The following is an 18,579-nucleotide window of genomic DNA, read 5'->3' as shown; positions in this document are numbered from 1 at the left end:
TCCAGTGTGTCCACTCAGCGGGTACCTGCCCACAGCGGGGACGCGCACGCGCACGGCTCCGGTCACGTGGTCCTGCTCGGAGCCGGAAGCTGAACACGCAGCAGCTGCTGGGACACAACTGGGATGACGACTGAGCTCTGCTGCCTCCATCAACGCGGGAAGGAATGTTTCTGCTGTAGAAATGTTATTTGATTATCACTATGCGTGGAAGTGAAACGCGCGGACCGGACACGCATCCAGCTGCTGCTGCTAGCGCGCTAGGTAGCTAGCTCCTGGATCCACCAGCCTGCGTGGAGGCGGCTAACGGCGGCTACAGTTAACCCAAAGCCGTGGAAGTTGCTAATTACCTTTACCTGGCGGCTAAGCTAGCTCGTTACCCGCGTTGGTGTGGCATTAAGGGACACAAATGGAGCTGTTTCAAGCCAAGGACGAGTACATTCTTCAGAGCGGGGACCGGGCGCTGTGGTGCAGCCGGAGGGACGGAACCATGACGGTCAGACCCGGTGGGTTGTGGGTGACAGCGGTGGGCTGTGAACCCGATGCTAACATTTAACACGATGGCTGTCAGGGTGTTTAGAAGTGGATTTCTGTTTTCATCTCCATGTGTGTTTGTGGAGCTGCTCATCGATCCGTCTCCGGCGCGGACGTTACGTTTCCGTGTCATTCATGCATCACTTGTTTACCAAAACAGATCAGTAAACAAGTGGCGTGGATGGATCGCGGTCAGGTCACAGCTCCAGGTGTGTGTGTGTGTGTGTGTGTGTGTGTGTGTGTGTGTGTGTGTGTGTGTGTGTGTGTGTGTGGCAGCAGACCCCACGGCTCTTGCGTGGCATCTGAATGTTAGACAGTTTACCAGGGTGAGCCTGGCTGTGGAATGTTACCCCACTGGAAGACAGGGTAAATAGAAATGTGGTCTCATTATATTGGGATTCAGCTTCTCCAGTATCGCGAGTTATTGTGCATAAAGTTATAGTTTTATGCACAATAACACGACGGTAGACTAATAATAATAGTGTGAAGTGATCCGTGACCAACAGGAATCATCTGAAGATGTCACCACACCGACATCCACGACCAATGCATTCGTTAATGACTAATTCTAATTGGTGACGCCAAATAGAAAAGTTTACTAGACATTCTCTGCACATAAAACCAAATGAACATGCTGGCTGCTCTGCCACACCCTTCTATTTATAGTCCTGTTCGCCTGTAACATGAAATACCATGGGTTGTGTTATCTCAGTGAGCCAGCAGAAGGTAAAGGAAGAGTATCTTTAAAGTGTGTGTGTGTGTTTTCCTCCTGAAGTGAAATATCTGTGCAGCGATCCCCAACAGGTTTTTAGTTGCACGGCTGTTTCATTATTTAATTGGAAAAAGGGTTTCCGCTCCTCGCTGGGTTTCCACTTCATTCTCACGCACAAAGCCAAGTATTTCCACGGTAACGCAGTGTTACTCTTTTCCTGAAGGACCCTTCCTGTAGGGCTGCCCCAACCAGATCCCTGCTACACGGAATGTTCTAGCTGCTGCTTGAGGAAGACTCATTGTTTGAAGCTGCCTGCACGGCTCCACCTTTCTTATTTCCAATTTCCTCCACTGTGACATTTAATAAGTCAACACTGCAAAGCGTGTCTGTAAACCAGTCAGATTGTGGATTGTTGTAACGCAGACAAGGGCAAACTACGGCAAGCCAAACTCTTTATGAAGTAAATGCAGTTGTAAAATAATTTTTACCATAATTCTCGTATATGTATGCTTGGCTTTCTGGTAAAGGCCAGAACTGTTGGTTTTTACATGTCATTTACATCAGTAAAAATAAACACTCCTTCTGCTCCTCAGCTGGCCCACCTGTCAAATAGTTTGCCCACCCCTACAGGAGTAAAAGTTGATGAGATTGACTGGTTTTCTTTTTCTTCTTCACTAAATTACTTTTGCACCAGTAGGCTGATACTGGATCGTTTTAAGTGCAACAAATGACATTTTCTGTTTTGAAGTGAGATTGACAGATCTACAGGATTCATTGAGATTTAGTAAGATAATAGTCAGAAAGAACAACAGTCGCCAAACAGAAGCTGGTAAAAAAAAAAATGAAGTGGCTGGAATTAGACACAAACGAGTAATTAAGTGTTGACTGACTTGTAATTTTGGAATATTAATCTGTCAGCGCCTGATCTGGGCTTGCGCTAGCCATTCGCCACTTCGCCATAGGCGAAGTAAATTCCAGATTGGCTACAAGTTTTTAAGACTGTATAACCACAGTGGCGTTCTTATTTTTACGGAAAAAAGGCTAAAACTTAATACTTTTTCGATCGCTAGTGCCTCTATTTCCGCTAGCGCCGCTCGCTAGCACCGCTATTTCTGCCAGCGCCGCTCTTTTCGCATGCCGACAGAATTTAGCCGAAGCATGCCGACGGAAATAGCCAACGGAAATAGCCGAAGTGACCCGAACGCTCCCGATCATTAAATATGCACTCAGGTCATGACCTCCTCTCGTCCAGTGAAAAACAAAAAGATTCTTTTTTTATAAGCTAAACTGGTGTACGACAAGGCGAGGACGATCGATTGAAAGAATATGAGAATAGAGTGTTTTATAATAGATTTTGTGTTAAAATTCTAATCGAACAACAAATGGTGAATGCTGAGAGGGGGTAGGAGTGGTGACAGACTGATCAGAAGGTCAATGAAAGATATTATCAATACTTGTTTGTAGTCTTAGACTTTTGATACCTATGACTGGCAGGAATAACCAGCGATGCATGTAAATATGTATTCACCTTGCTTGATATTTTTCATGCCTTTTTAAATTGAAATGAAGAATCATATTATCAAATTTTTAAAAAAATTAAACTATGGCATACCAATGGTGTTGTGTAAGTCAAAGTTAAAATGTAAAACTTACAAGTTAACACTGAGTAATATTTTGTATGACTGTATCTTCACATAGTGAATGCAAGTTTTCAATTGTTAAATCTCACATTCATTCCTGCATAAAGTAGGACAGAAATAAAGATAGTTCAGCTTGAACTGTTGACTTTAGTGTACTTTTGTAGGGAAACTGAACAGAAGATTTTGCGCTCAGAATGCACCAGAATGCAGGAAAACAACCCCATTTTCTAAAAAATTTCCCGGGGGGGCCTCCCGATCCCCCATGCGGGGGGGTATCCCCTGCACACCCCCCCATGACAAGTGTGGTTTTACACCCCCCAACAATTGAAAACTTGCATTCACTATGTGAAGATACAGTCATACAAAATATTACTCAATGTTTACTTGAAAGTTTTACTTGCTATTACAGCAAGCCGCTGTCTTGGACACAGAATGTGGCTTTTTGTGGCTTACTCAATTCTTTTACACTGAGCCACAGTGACTTAGTCATACTAGCTCCTAGTGCAAGCCCAGCTGATGGATGTTCTCATTGAAAAGTGATAATCATTCATTCCTTTGAGGGTATCATTGTTTTACTGGCTCCAACATAAATGCATTACATTCTTTGTGTTTGGTTTGCTTGTATCTTGAGCTGTTAGCTGTGTGTATTTCATCCTGTACAGAGATAACCTGATGCTTGAACAAACATGATGGCCGGTGCAGCGGCTGCCTGCATATGGAATGACCTCGGCTGCTTGTCTACCCTAAACTTGTCTTCCTCTACCTCGCCTCCGTTTCATCTCCATTTTAATTTTTTAAATTTCAGCCACTGACCTGTTGTTGGCGTGGAATCCAGTGTGTCTGGGTCTGGTTGAAGGGGTCATCGGGAAAATACAACTTCACACAGGTAAGTGTCTAATAATGAAGCGGTTTGCTTCCACGTTCTTGCCAGTTTGATTCAACTGCACTGAACACTCGAGTTACCAGATCATCCAGTGCTTGGTCTGTTTGTTACTCACAAGGAAAGGTGTGAAAAATTGTGTGAAAGTACTTTGAAATGTGTGTACTTATGAAGAGGAGTGTGATAATGGTGATGATTCAAGATGATAAATCTGATGCCTGTAGGAGCCTCAGGTTGGGAAATTTGAGATGAAACATTATCGCCTTCATATAAGAGCGACTGGAGGGGCGAGTGTGACGGCTGCTTGAACAGAGTATATGTTAGCTGTTCGGTTGATGTGCCTTAAAGTTTGGGTAAATTTTCTGATCTGAATGTATGAGAAGAAAATGAATAAGAACTATAAAACTAGACATAGTTTCATTGTTTTTGCATGTATTATGAAAGTAAGAAGAATCTGAAGAATCAACTATGAACATGGGATAAAACATGATGGAGACATACTTAAAAATATTAATGCGGGAAGTCAGTGGAATGACAAGCAGGGTAGACACAATAACAACCAGATGTTTGGACACACCTGCGTGTTCACAGGACGGTTTTTTTGTAGTTTGACTTTTTTCTATATTGTACAACAGTCCTGTAGACATGAAACTGTTGAATAACACATATGGAATTTAAATAAAATAGCAAAGAAAGTGTCAAATCCAAAGTATTCAAAACATTAAACTAATTTTAGATTCTTCACATGAGCCACTGTTTGCCTGAAGGGCAGAGTCGACGTCACCTCTGTGAAGAGTGTTCCTATAATGTAATGAGCTTGTCCTCTAAGAATAATAATGGTCCATCATGACTTTAAACCATGAAGATCAGTAAATCTGGGAAACTGGACTTGGAAAACTTTGATTTAATGTCTGAATGCTGAAACCGGCTCTGCTGAAGAGGATCAGCTTCAGAAAGCATGAATGAACAGCAGCTCCTCTGATCGGAGCCCACATCAACGATTCTCAGCAATCAGGCAGCAGAGACACGTCAACGTCAGCAGTTCAGAGGAGACTGCTGAGTCAGCGCTTCGAGTGGCTGCACTAGAGTTTTGGTTCTTACTGCTGTGTCTTTGATGGGTGAGCAGATGATGTCTGTAGGTGTGGATCTCACTGCGAAGCTTGGAGGAGGAGGAGGTGGTGTGATGGATGTGATTTAGGCACCTCCTTTATGTCTGTGAGAGAAGCGAAGTAAGGTGATGACCTCATGAAGCTGCTTGAGAAATGGTGTAAAGAGATGCACTAAAGCGAGAGAGGTTCAAAACATGTAGCTTTGTTTACACCGCCTGTGTTTAAACACGATTCCATACGGACCTGCTGCTTTCAGTTTCAATACTCTGTTGTCCTTTAATGTAGAAATCGGTGAAAATAAATAAGGAGCATTGGATTAAAAGGTGTGTTTACACGTTAGACTCTTATCATTTATGGTCAAACCTGCCCAAGGAGACCACTCAAGGTCTTACGTTGTGGTGTTCTTGGATGGGTGGTCCTCCGACAGAGAAACAAAGGGACACAACCGTTTCCGCGTCGACGTGCTTTAATGGTCGTGAGGAAAACAAGACTCATTTAAAGCGTCTTGTCTCAGGATAGCAGCTAGAGTAAACTTATGAGGATCAATCATGCAGGCATTTGTTTTGGGCATTTTCTGCTTTGATATAAATCTGAGTTATCACATTTATTATTTATCTTACTTACAGTAAGAGGTGGAGCACATGCTGTGTTATTTTTAATGCTAAAATGCAAAGACAAAATACAGATAAACCAATGAGAGTAAATATGTCTTCCTTGTCTATCAGTCTTTTCGTCAATTAAATCTTTTTTAAGGATGGACAGTCAGTGTGTTTCTTCTACATAGTGACAACATAAAAAAAAAAGTTGGACGTTGAATGAACACTAAAAACGTCCACTTTATACCACCCGACCCTCCATGTTTACCATCTAACAGTGAACCAGACATTTCTCTGTCTGAGAAATATGTCGACATATTTCTCCATCTGATTCGCTTGTAGCTCTTGTGCACCTGAATGTGTTACCTCACCTGGTCCAACTCTCCCATATGTTTTCCTTCATGCAGACGCCTGTTTCTGGAAGGCTCTGACATGCCATCACACCTTTGTTGTGTTCAAACAGTCGCCTGGGCCAGAAGTGAAAACTGTGAATGAGGTTTTTAAAGGTTTCACTGTGATCCATGGAGAATTGCCTTCATATATTCTGCTAATGAAAACACAGACAGATGACAACCAGTCATCTTCAGTGATGTAGATTCCGATCAGCATGATTTCGAATTTATTTAGCGGATGTCTTGTGTTACCTTATTAAAGAAAACTCTCCAGTTAATGGCTGGTGTGCAGCTGCTGTCTTCACACCTTTTAGAATGTGTGGAATTCTGCACCCACCATCCATCTCCCTCCTCTCCTCTCCCTTCCTGGCAGATCTGCCTCTCGGCCTGGTATTAATCCGCCAGAAAGCGCTCGTGGGCCATTTACCAGGGAACCACAAAGTCTACAAGATCACCAAGATAGCTGTTATTCCTCTGTCTGAGGAAGAGCCTCAGGAGCTGGAGCTGGAGGTGTGTATACTGATCCTGCAGTGAGACGTGAGACGGAGTGTTTGTGTACTCTTGTATTTCAGCCTTTTACAATCAGTTGCTTAAGAGAATCCTAATCTGTTTTTTAAATACACCCAAAAATACCCCTGTATGCGTAAGCGTGTGACTCATCTCTGATGGGCTGACCGAGGAGCAAATGTAGTCGTGGATGTTTTGGGTTTTTTTTCCCTCTAAAAGATCAGTATTATCCTCACCCACACATTTGGAGTGGGAATTAAATTCAGCTGTAAAAAGAAATACGGCAAATAATTGTAAAGGAAGTTGAGTTTTGCTCAGATTTCAGTCTTTCATGGGAGCTTCATGGACGATGAGACAGAATATTTTCAAGTGAGTAAATGCAAAAGAAGGAATGTTGTTCCAGGATAGGCTCTTAGATCCCGCCCTGCTGTCCTGTGTCTGTTCTGCAGGAGAATCGCTCCACCCTCTATTCATCCATGTCCTACTGGTCAGTGTAGCTGTTAGCATGTTGCCTGTGATAGCTTCAGAGAATGTAGCGTACTGTATTGTCTGTAGTGGGTAATGGACAATGTTTTTCTAACTCATCGTTTTGAACGAAATGGCAAATTTTGTTCATGTTATCAATATTACATGAAACACATTGTGAAAAAAAAATGAATAGGGGTCTGACTTTTTCAGCTTTGTAAGAAGCATCACTTTGGAATCGACAGACCAGAGAAACTGGCCCAATCTCCTGATGAGTCAAAGTTCCTGATGAAGACTTTCAGTCAGATCAAATCTAACGTGGCGGTGCCCATAAAGAAAAAGGTATTTTCATTTTTAGTCTGTTAAAAAAACACATTCTCTCACCGTCCTGACTTATTGAACTACTTAAAACATATAAAATCTTACCAGATATTTTATTCTTTGGTTTGTTAGCTTATATTATTCTTTTCTATCCACTCACCCACCCAATCCAGTATTCCCCTGCCTTCCAGGTCAAGGAAAACAAAGAAAAAGAACGCTTGGAGAGGCGGCTGCTGGATGAGCTCTACAAGATATTCATGGACTCGGACTCCTTCTACTACAGCCCGACCTACGACCTGACAAACAGTGTTCAGCGTCAGGGAGAACTGGATACGTCCAGTTTGCCCTTATGGAAGCAGGTTTGCAGAGAGACATACTGCAGCTTCTTGTTTTTACATATTGTCATTGAGGAAGAAAAACTCTTTTGTGTGATTAATTATTTTTACTTCTTTGTGAAAGGTTGATGACCGTTTCTTCTGGAATAAACATATGATCCAAGACCTTATTGACCTTCAGGTAAATGATGATCAGTGTTTTTGTTCAGATTCGTCTCATTTTTAATTGTACAAATTCATTCTGTCTACTTTTTTAATTCTCTAAAAGTTGCTACCACAGTCATGATGATAACATCAAGAAATACCGGTTCACCCCTTTACCAAAAAGTTTCAATTTTTATTCATGTTTGTTTGTTCAGTTGGTTGTCAGCTTGCTTTTTTTTTTTCAACAGTGTTGGGCAAATATATTTGAAATATTTCCACAAAAGGTGCTAGAAGGATTGGGAAAGAGCACATTCAGTATTGGTGTTGGATCCAGATTGAAGTGATGGCTAGTTAGATAGTGAATGAAGGGAGGAAGTGGCTTTACAACAAATTAGTGAGTCATATTGTTTATTAGTGAGAAATTAAAGCACAGATTAACGTTCCACATGGGTTATTTTTGTGATTTAGGACAGTGGTCCCCAACCCCCGGGGCGTGGACCGGTGCTAGTCCGTTGGCCAATCAATACCGGGCCGCACAGAAAGAATACATAACTAAATTATTTCTGTTTATTATCTGATTCTGAATGATGTTTTGTTTTAAATGAGTGGATTCTCTCCTTCACATCTGTCTATGAGTCACTTGATGCTTGTCAGGATGCTTGCCTCGGTCACATGACTACCTTCTTAAAGGGGCCGCTCCGGTTGCTAACACAGAAAGCATTACTGCTAAAATGAAACCCCCAAGCTAGCAGAACAAACAAAAATAAATGTTGGTGTGACGTTACGACGACGCTGCTGGTAAAGTTGATAGAAACTGGATTTATGTTTACATCCTGCTTCAAAGCAGTGATGTGTTGTGATTGTCAGTGTTTGTTCGTTCGTTCATTCGTCAGTTCGTTAGTCCACCAAATATCTTCACAACCGTTGCAGATAGAAAGATGAAACAAAAAGCACATTACACTAGCTTTGATCTATGGTCTTACTTACACTGGCCTCCATATGCACTAGTCAGGTACTACTTTCAGGTCGCGGGATGTTGCAGTCTCTGACTGCCTTGGTTCTAGTTATATCTTATTTTGTTGTATTTATCTGCCACACCCTAAAGGACGGTCCGTAAAAATATTGTCTCATGAGAAACCGGTCCGTGGGGAAGACTGGTTTAGGACACAGTGAATGTGAAAGACAAACATCTGAGAGTCTGAGAGAGACAGAGAGAGAGAGACATGAAAGCACCAGGATACTAAGTCACATTCTCTATCAGGGTAAATGTGCTCAGCAGTAAAACATTTCTAATAACTGAGTCATAACCTCAAGATAATGTTTTTTAGTTCTGTACTTTTTTTTTTATCAACCAGACAAACAGGGTGTGTTTTCTCGTCTTTGTGTTTTGTATGTTTCATTTGGAATGCTCCAGGTCCCAGAGGTGGACTTCTGGGTGATCCCGATCATCCAGGGCTTCGTACAGGTGGAGGAGCTGGTGGTGAACTACAACGAGACGTCTGATGAAGAACGGAGCAGCCCCGAGACCCCCCCGCAGGAGGTCACCTGTGTTGATGACATCTACCCTCGCTTCACCGTGGCGCTGATCTCCAGACGTAGCCGCCACCGCGCAGGTTGGACCTCGGTTCCCCTCAGACAGGACGTGAAGGATTCACTGTAGTGAATGCTATATGTGATTTGAATCATGTGAGTGGTGGTGATGTGATCTGCTGACCCACAGGCATGCGATACAAACGCAGAGGGGTGGACACCGACGGTCACGTCGCTAACTATGTTGAGACGGAGCAGCTGATCCACGTCCACAGCCACACGCTGTCCTTTGTCCAGACCCGGGGCTCGGTGCCGGTCTTCTGGAGCCAGGCTGGGTACCGGTACAATCCCCGGCCACGCTTGGAGAAAGGTATGTGGAACCAAATGATCTTGCTTTCAGTGTTAGAGATGGCTTCTCAGACGCTTATCTTAGCCAATCCTTCACTTCCAGGTTCTTGTCCCGTCTTCTATCTCCAAAGTTCAGTTGTATTTGTGTGTGTTTGATGTTTCAGGAGAGAAGGAGACCATGCCATACTTTGCTTCTCACTTTGAACAACAGCTTGACCTTTACAAGTCCCAGGTTGGTGAATGTTAGCATCCCTTCGGAATCATCAGGCTGGTGTTGCGATGTCAGATTACATCCTGTTACAGCAAACAGTTTCACTTTTGAATGAATGAGTTGGTTTGAAAGTGTTTTAGCAGAATGATAAGACAGGTTTTTGTCGGGGTTAAAACAGAACGAAGCATTCAAGCCAAGTTAAATGTTTTCCCTCGAAAGATTATCAAGTTTGACTTTCACACGACAAGGTGACCAAAGTCTTTGTGTATTTAGCATCTCAGGAAAGGTGATAGAAAGGTGTTTCCGTGTTATCCATAAAGATAAATAACTTCCTTCATTCTTAGGTCATCATTAACTTGGTGGATCAAAGCGGACGGGAGAAGATAATTGGTGATTCATATATGAAGCAAGTCTTGCTTTACAATAACCCAAAGCTCACATACGTTTCATTTGACTTCCATGAGCACTGGTAAGAGAAACGCGTTCCTTTGTGGATAACCTCATTCACAAATGTTCCTGTTATTCATTCTTTTGTGCCACAAAGCATTCATTTCCACTTATTCGTTGTTTTTATTCTGTTCCTCAGCCGAGGAATGAAGTTTGAGAATGTGCAAATCCTCACAGATGCGATCTCTGATATCATCAGCGACATGAAGTGGGCATGGTAAGTGTCCCATCGCAAGTTTCTCCATTTGCTTCTTAACATTGACTCTTTTAACCCTTTCATTGGGGTATGAGCACCAGGATAATATGAAAAACTGCTCTAGGTGGGGTGAAAGTATTTCAGTATGTCAGATTTGACTAACTTTTGCTTTTTGTTGGTAATATAGCTGAATGGCTGTAAAGACTAAGGTTCCAGGTCCATTTTATGACAGCTGTATTTCTTTGTCATTATGGATTCAGTGATAGACTTTTGTCTTTCTTCAATGTAATGCATGCATGGCAGGGAATCCTAAGTATTTCATGCTGGTTCCTGAGTCAGAATGTGTGTAATCCAAACAATGCGTCCTGTGATCAATGTCCTGTCGTCTGTCAGGGTGGATCAGGCAGGAGTCATTTGCAAGCAGGAGGGCATCTTCAGAGTCAACTGTATGGACTGCCTCGACAGGACCAATGTGGTTCAGGCCGCTCTGGCTCGGGTGGTGATGGAACAACAGGTGAGAGCCGCTGATCGTGTGTTTGCCCAATGGAGTCACGATGTTACGTTTGGCTGGCTGAGAAAGTAGCTCCACGATTTACGCAGAAAAATTAAGTTATATCATGAAAAATAAGAGACAAATACATGGAAACAAAGATACTAAAATTTTGAAAGCACTAAAGCTTACATAAGTACGTGCATGGTGGTGCGTGTGCACCACGTCAACGGGGGGCGTGTAGCAGGCTCATTAACATTTAATGGCCAGCCCAGACAAACAGAGCGTTTCAACAGTGAACTCATTTCATCAGTTGTCAATCGAAGATATTGAGGACCATGGATCTGTTTGGAGAAGACATTTCAAACACATTGTAGTTGTACATTTGGCAGCTGATATTAATTTAAAAAAAGCACAATATGGCACCTTCAAAGAAAGAAAAAAATGGAACAGTACCACTGGACATTTATGGGACATGTAGTCATAATTCAAGTAAAACATAGCAAATGTCTCTGGACACGATGAATAAAAAAATAAAAACCTGTGTCCACATGTCACGATGTATTTGATGGCCTCACTTGCCAACATGAATCCTGTTCCTGTCATCTTGGATTCAGTTTACATTGTATTTGTTCAACTGATTATTAGCATCTGTTTATATTTGCTCATCAGACTGAACACAGAAGTTTTTGATATTCACACTGTAGTAAAACAGCCTAGTCTATGTCCCAAAAATCATCTTGGATTACATTTAAGGAGCAAATACTAGTGTAAGCATTGAAGTTGGTAAAACTGGAAATAAACTAACCATTCTGATGCAATGCAAACAAAATCGAAGACATGACCCGGCTCTCACAGTTTGAACAGCTTAACCAAAGACAAAAACCCCTTTTCATCCAACAAGAAGCAGAAGAGAAAAAAAAGTGGGGGTGGGGGGGGTGAAATGGAGTTGAGTGTGTGAGTGTTGGGAATGATGATGAAGATGATGCTTCCTGTTTTCTAGACGTTCATTCTTTGACTAATTGTCTATAGTTCTTTGATACTATCGATCTAAAAACACCTTTTTTCTCTCCCAGCTGAAGAAACTGGGTGTGATGCCTCCGGAACAGCCTCTGCCTGTCAAATGCTACAGGATTTATCAGATCATGTGGGCCAACAATGGCGACACCATCAGCAGACAGTACGCAGGCACAGCAGCACTGAAGGTAACAACGCTGTTGTTGTTTCACCTTTTTGCACGTTTAGTCGTTAGATAAATGTTTTTCCGACTGTAGGGAATATGAATAGAAAGAGTGGTTAAGAAAGCAAAAGAACAAACATGGACCTATCCTTTTGGATGTAAAAGCAGACTAAAATGAAACCGTTAAAGCTATGACTTATTTAACGGCCTCTTGGTGATATTTAGGGAGATTTCACCAGGACGGGGGAGAGGAAGCTGGCGGGTGTGATGAAGGATGGTGTGAACTCAGCCAACCGTTACTACCTGAACCGCTTCAGGGACGCTTACAGACAAGCAGTCATTGGTATGGAAACCTGACAGAAGTAGATGCGTGTGTCTATCTTTATCCTTGTTGTCTCAAAAGCTCTCCTCCATCCTCCTCCGCAGACCTGATGATGGGACTGCCAGTGACCGAGGACCTTTACTCCATCTTCAGTAAGGAAAAGGAACATGAAGAGAAAGAGAAGGAGAGCCAGAGGGGCGTTCAGGAGCAGGTCAGCCTCCTGCTGCAGACCTACATGCAGCTGCTGCTCCCTGATGATGAACAGTTTCACGGAGGATGGGCCCTCATCAACTGTGACATAAGGTCAGAGGCTAGCTGCTATGTGTGATTATTCATTAACTCAGGGACACAGATGTGAAGCAACTTCACCATTTGTACTCTGTGAGTGTTTTCTAATTTGCTCTTTTCATCATATTTCCCACCAGCATCGTCGATGCAACCAGCAAAGATGTAGATGTGCTGCTGCTGCTGTCTGACAAAGCCTATTACATTGCTTAGTAAGTGATGTGGAAATTAACAGTATCGCCGATGAGGAATTGCCTCTGCAGATTGACGTCTGCTGACATTTATGTTCTTGCAGCTACGATGAAGAAGCGGATAAAGTGAACCAATACCAGCGGCTCAATTTGGAGGGTTTGGAAAAGATTGAAATTGGTGAGTTAGTCTGAATGCAGCAGTGCGGGTGCTTTTAAATTGTCAATGAGTCATCCATTTCTTGTCAAAAATGTACACAGAAAGGTTTCTTAGTAACTGATTTACTGATTGTTGTTCATGAAAGGAAAGCATGCTGCAGAAAATAGTTTTTGTTTTTTTTCTTGCAGGTCCAGAGCCTACGCTGTTTGGGAAGCCCAAGTTCTGCTGTATGCGTTTGCATTACAGGAACGAAGACACCAGCGGATATTTTCACACACTGAGAGCAGCAACCCGGAATCCTGAGGATGACGGAAAAGGTAGGAGGTTCTTTTTCTAAAATTTTTTTTAAATGGACAGGAAAGAAGCCCCTTTTTGATCATGAATGCTGCTTTGGGACTTACATTGTGATCTATTGCAGACACATTACAATGTATAGCAGAAATGCTTTGCATAACTCGACAGGCCATGGGGCTGGACATGCTGGTGGTCAGAGAGGTGAAGAAACTAGAAAGGTGAGTGGACATCTCTTATAATTAAGCCTGTTGTTTTGTTTTATTGATACAGCGGTACCTCTACTTACGAACGTCTCTACATACGAAATGTTCTACTTATGAAACGCCTCAACAGGAAAATATTGCCTGTAGTTACGAAAGAAATTTCGAGTTACGAAAGGTAAAAATACGTATGGGCTGATACTCACCGCTCCCACAGGTTCCTGAACTCAACATTCTCATAGCTGCTCTGCCATTGGCTATTACCTAGCATCCTGGCATCCCATTGGCTAAGAGGGACCTCTGTGTGGAGCTAGATAGGTGTCTATGCAGCGTCCTCGTCATTCGGCCCTCGACCCGTGAGGTGTTCTGATACTTTTACGTAAATATATTAACTTTTAGAGTATTCACTATGGACCCCAAGAAAGTGACGGAGAAAAGAGGAAAAGAAAAGATGAAGAAAAGAGTTTTTTTGTCCGTACAAACAAAGCAAGAGATCATAGAAAAGCCTGAAAAAGGGATGCGTTTGGTTGATCTCACCAAAGAATATGGCCGTAATGCATCTACAATCACCACGTTATTAAAACAACAGGAAGTTTAAGGAGTTTAAGGCGTCGCGTGGGTGGTTGGAGAAGTTCAGAAGGAGGACTGGAATTCACTCTGTTGTTCATGGGGGGGCAAGAGGGCATGAACCAAAGAGGGCAAAAAACAATGAGGACAGCAGTTAAAAGGTAAATGACCATCATTATTATTCTTTACTCTGTTCTTTTTTACATTATACACAACTCTCATTTATTGTGTAATAATCTAATTGTAACATGTATTTGTTACATGTTTTGATGCATTTTTATGCTTTATAAAACATTTATGTCTGAATTTTGGGGGGCTTGGAACGGATTAGGGCATTTGCATGGAAAACACGTCTCTACTTACGAAATTTTTTACTCACGAAATTTCTTCCGGAACCAATTAATTTCGTAAGTAGAGGTACCACTGTGTATTTATCACTTCTTTGTCATATGTCAAAGTACTGCAGGCACATTTGCACCCATCATTGTACAAATTTAATTCATTTCAATGAAAGAGCTGTGGGTCACTTTATGCTTGTGTTCCAGGCGGCAGAGTAAACCTCAGGAGGATATAATGGGCATCCAGAACAAACCTGCAGACCAGGTCCAGGGTAGTTCCGGTCTGGCTCAGGGCAAAAGTTACCTCCTCAACAAATTCTCTTCTCTCAATCAGAGAGTGAAACAGACCAAGCTGGGCAACTTCTCCAAGCCTGACGTTAAGGTCAACTTCTTAAAGCCATCTATGCATGTCACTTTGTGGAAGTCGGACAGCAGCTTGGAGAAATCAGAAAACAAAGATAAAGATATCTGTCGCGAACTTTCTGAAGCCTCCTCTGACTCTGACTCCTATAATTCTGATCCGGATCACCCGTGTTCTGGTTCTTTAGAAAATGTGGACTATGTGCTGCCCAGCTGTGGCATCGTAGCAACAAACCCTCGACTGGGCAGTCGTTCTCAATCTATTGGTAGCGTGGAGCTGAATATCCCCTCCATCGTGCGAGTCACTGGCTGTGAGGGGAAGCAGGAATGTCCCCCTCAAGCCAGTGATGACAAGTCCCCAGGAGCGGCCTCAGTGGCTGAAGAGGCCATCCTCATTGACTTCGGTACTCCCATTGACGCCTACTGCCACCAGTTTGTCCAGGATGCACACACACAACCTGTTGAGGTATTCGGAGAGCGACCGCTAATCACATTCCCGACGCTCAACCTTGAAGAGCATGTGCAGAATAAGATCCCAGCGGACTCCGACAAACAGCCAAGCTCTGCGCTGCAACCTCAAGAGGATCCCCAGCTCCCGAGGCCATCCCAGCTGGATTTCGAGTCCTCAACCTCCAGTTCCAACCACCTCACCATCCAGAAACCGAGCTCCGCAGCCTCAGGAGGCTCTCTAAGGAGTCTGGGTTCTCATATAGAAGGCAGCCTCGGCCCTTCACCCGCCGATAGCAATGGAAGCCGAGTGGTGTCCCCTTTTGCCAAGATCAAGAGCTCCATGGTCCAGGTGGCCAGTCTCACCCAGGCTGGACTCACCCAGGGCATCAACTTCGCCGTGGCAAAGGTGCAAAAGAGCCCCGAGCCAGACGGCGTGACTGAAGCCCAAGAGAACGAGCTGAAGGCAATGTTTACACAGTGCCAGACCAGGATCATTCAGATCTAGTGCTTTCCTTGTAGCAGAACTTTGCTGTACAGTGTTTTGAAGCTCGCTGTCTGGTAGCAGTAGGAACAGCTGGAGCATTGTGACCCGACTCTGCCAAGAAAAGAGCTCCTAGATCCCCCCCTAAGTTAATCTTGTCTGTTAATGACGACTCCTGTACAGATGTTGCAGATGTTTTCTACAGCTCAACACGACCGTGACCATGTTTACATGCACATAAGTATGGATACGCCTGCTCTTAAGAGAGCACTGATTGGTGCAGTTTTTGATATAAGGGTCTTTTAGTTTAAATCCCTGTTTAGCATCAAATGCTCTGAGTGATACAAACGTCAGATCTTTATTTAATAATTTAATGATTGGTCGTCATCAGTAAATTCTCTCAAAATGGAAATTGCGATATGAACAATACCCTTTCTGACTGGCGGTCGGTCATTGGTGATTTCTCAAAGGCCTTTATTCATCATTATGAAAATACTGGAAAATGCCAGTGTCCAATTTACTGTCTATCACCCTCTCCAATCCCAACCCAGCAAAAACAAAAATCACTATTAAAATAGAAATATTTGATTTTATTAGAAAGTCTACAACTAAAAGTAAATTATAATAATATATTATCATGTCATATAATCATAAATTCGGACTAGCTCAAACAGAAGTCAGTATAACTTTCTTGTTAATGTGCCAGTTAGGTTAGATTAACTGATCTGACATGTAGAGCCTTGTTGAATTCAAAAATGATTATTATAATGATATTATAATATGGATATACTGTAGGTACATACATACATACAAACATATATACACACATTTTAGAATGTTTTTAAACTTGTGTACTTCCAGAATCGTATGCAGAGTATTTTTGTGCATGTGGACATGTCACTATCCTTAGAGAAGGGTCGTTTCCCCACACTGCATGTGAGGTCAATGGAACACAACTGACGAGGCATGTTGAAAGACCAACTCCATGTTATCATGTACTGTAAGGCATCCTGCATGGGCAGGTCACTTATTGGCTTTTGTGATAGAGACCTTATAATATGATTATATATATAAATACCGTATAACATGTAAGTTATAGAGTTCAACTAGACATTTTTTATGAGAACACTTAAATATTAGCCTTCGTATAGCGGTCAAAAGCTAGCCAGACAACATTCTATAGTCGTTATCCTCTGTAATAGCAGTGGTGTCCAGTCACTATTCTACAAAGAACGGTGACACATTAGTGAGCATCCTGGGTGTTGATATGTACAGTGAGTGTCGTGTGTCTGTTCTGAGTAGAGCCTTCCCTTCAGGTTGTTGTATCGATGGTGAATTAGCGGATTGCTCAAAGCATTGCGAGTGTAAAAGAAGGCCCATAACTGTCATTGCCGAGTAACCAGAACCCCATTGGTTGGAGCTGTTTTTGATAAATATATTGTACATATAGAAATAACTACTGAGGCGTTGAGTCCTCGGCCACTGACGTTGTATGTCTGACAAATACAGGAGAGTAGCATAATGCAGCAGATACACGCTGCACCCACCCAATCTTTATAAACATTGATGCTTAATGCACTCCAGACTGAATGCATATTTGCCTTAATGAGGATTTCAAGTGGGATTATGTATATCAGGTATTTATGGGAAAAAATCTACCTTTTCAGTCCATTCCATGATTACATTTGGTGTACTGTATAAGCTGACATTCAGGGTTATTTTGTTGGAAAATTTGTCTTGGGATATTTCATCTACTGGTGTGTACATTCGTCATGGAAACGAGCAGGTTGTGTCGACCTTGTGAAGGTACTGTAGTGAACGTGTGGGTTTTTGTGTATTAGAACCAAGTTTCTACTTCTCGAGTTAGGAGTACTCCATTAATTCACGACCTATTATAATGTTGACTTTTGTTTTCTTGAAACACAAATTAGGTTTTGCATATTTACTTGTTAAGCTTAATAATTGTCGTTATTCCGTGAGAATCTGTCATGACTTTGTTAGAACATTTAACAAAACAAGAAAGATATCGAACCATTGCCACATATCCCACTGCTGTGTATGTTGATATTTATTATAAATAACATTTATCTATATCAATAATCTTGTTTCCTGTTGAAATATCCTAAGATAGCACCAACACATTTCAGATTTTTGTTACTTTTGCCTTTTTTTCTGCAATTGTGCTCTACCTGTATATATCCAACTGTATGTAAGGAGTACAGACAACCCTTTGAGCGCTACGTTATAGTGATGGATCCTGCTGATCGTGTATTTCTGCCAAAGCTTTAAGGTCATGGTTAGTATGCAAAAGGTAAAATGTGTTTTTGAAACTTTCCTTCAGGATTATTAACACTGGAATCGAGCAGAAACGGACGGGCTGTAGAACGGAACAATCCTCAACATTCCTGACAGAGACCACATCGTGTCTGTTTTTTTTATATGCAACAGGTGTCTGGAGTTGATTTATATTTAATCCTATAGTTGCTGGATGAGATTTTCCTTCTTTCCTGGTTCATCTCTTAATTCTCTTACTGCAGCTGTCCTCCAGCCCATCATAGTGCATCATGGGACTGGAGGTCTTAAAGCATTTGATTTGCACTGAAGCACATTTTTTAGCATTAGTTATCTTCCGTCTGAATGTCCCGGTCATCTCCTCCAGCTGTTGTCATTTTCCACTGTCCTCAGATTGTATTGTATATTAAAGTATCCTATTTATTCTTAGCCTCTTTGGGTGTTACTTGATGAAGCGCACTGTACACTTTTTGTTTAGGAAAATATTCCCATCGGAATAAAAAGTATATGAGTGGAAAAGTGTTGCACGAGTTTTATTGTCAAACTTTTAGCTTTAATACTTTCATAATTGTGTTTTATTTATACTATGAACTGACATATTTACTGAT

General features: G+C 42.1%; 1 protein-coding gene across 2 annotated transcripts; it reads left to right on the top strand.

Annotated features, from left to right (window-relative positions):
* The first annotated feature begins 73 nt into the window (after positions 1-73).
* Positions 74-18,504, top strand: inpp5f (inositol polyphosphate-5-phosphatase F). Of its 2 annotated transcripts, none has more exons than XM_068326906.1 (20): positions 74-503; positions 3,689-3,769; positions 6,234-6,370; positions 7,046-7,174; positions 7,345-7,512; positions 7,613-7,669; positions 9,047-9,245; positions 9,353-9,532; positions 9,675-9,742; positions 10,066-10,190; positions 10,308-10,385; positions 10,758-10,878; positions 11,931-12,059; positions 12,260-12,377; positions 12,461-12,659; positions 12,782-12,853; positions 12,937-13,010; positions 13,178-13,306; positions 13,408-13,501; positions 14,596-18,504. In XM_068326906.1, the coding sequence occupies exons 1-20, from the start codon at positions 407-409 to the stop codon at positions 15,701-15,703; spliced, it is 3,363 nt and encodes a 1,120-aa protein (XP_068183007.1). In that variant the 5' UTR covers positions 74-406; the 3' UTR covers positions 15,704-18,504. The 2 variants fall into 2 exon arrangements, with proteins under 2 accessions (XP_068183007.1, XP_068183006.1); XM_068326905.1 differs by having other exon boundaries at positions 7,327-7,512.
* The last annotated feature ends 75 nt before the right edge of the window (positions 18,505-18,579 follow it).

This window comes from Antennarius striatus, chromosome 11, assembly GCF_040054535.1.
Source record: "Antennarius striatus isolate MH-2024 chromosome 11, ASM4005453v1, whole genome shotgun sequence".
In the NCBI taxonomy this organism is placed as follows: Eukaryota; Metazoa; Chordata; class Actinopteri; order Lophiiformes; family Antennariidae; genus Antennarius; species Antennarius striatus.
The sequence above is the reverse complement of the archived record's forward strand: the minus strand, read 5'-3'. Positions and strand labels throughout refer to the sequence as shown.

Excerpts from the sequence above, each read along its gene's own strand:
- inpp5f (XM_068326905.1), top strand. The coding sequence starts at position 407 with ATGGAGCTGTTTCAAGCCAAGGACGAGTACATTCTTCAGAGCGGGGAC. Across the intron at positions 6,371-7,045 it reads CTCAGGAGCTGGAGCTGGAG|CTTTGTAAGAAGCATCACTT; the intron begins GTGTGTATACTG and ends TGACTTTTTCAG. Across the intron at positions 9,533-9,674 it reads CCGGCCACGCTTGGAGAAAG|GAGAGAAGGAGACCATGCCA; the intron begins GTATGTGGAACC and ends TTGATGTTTCAG.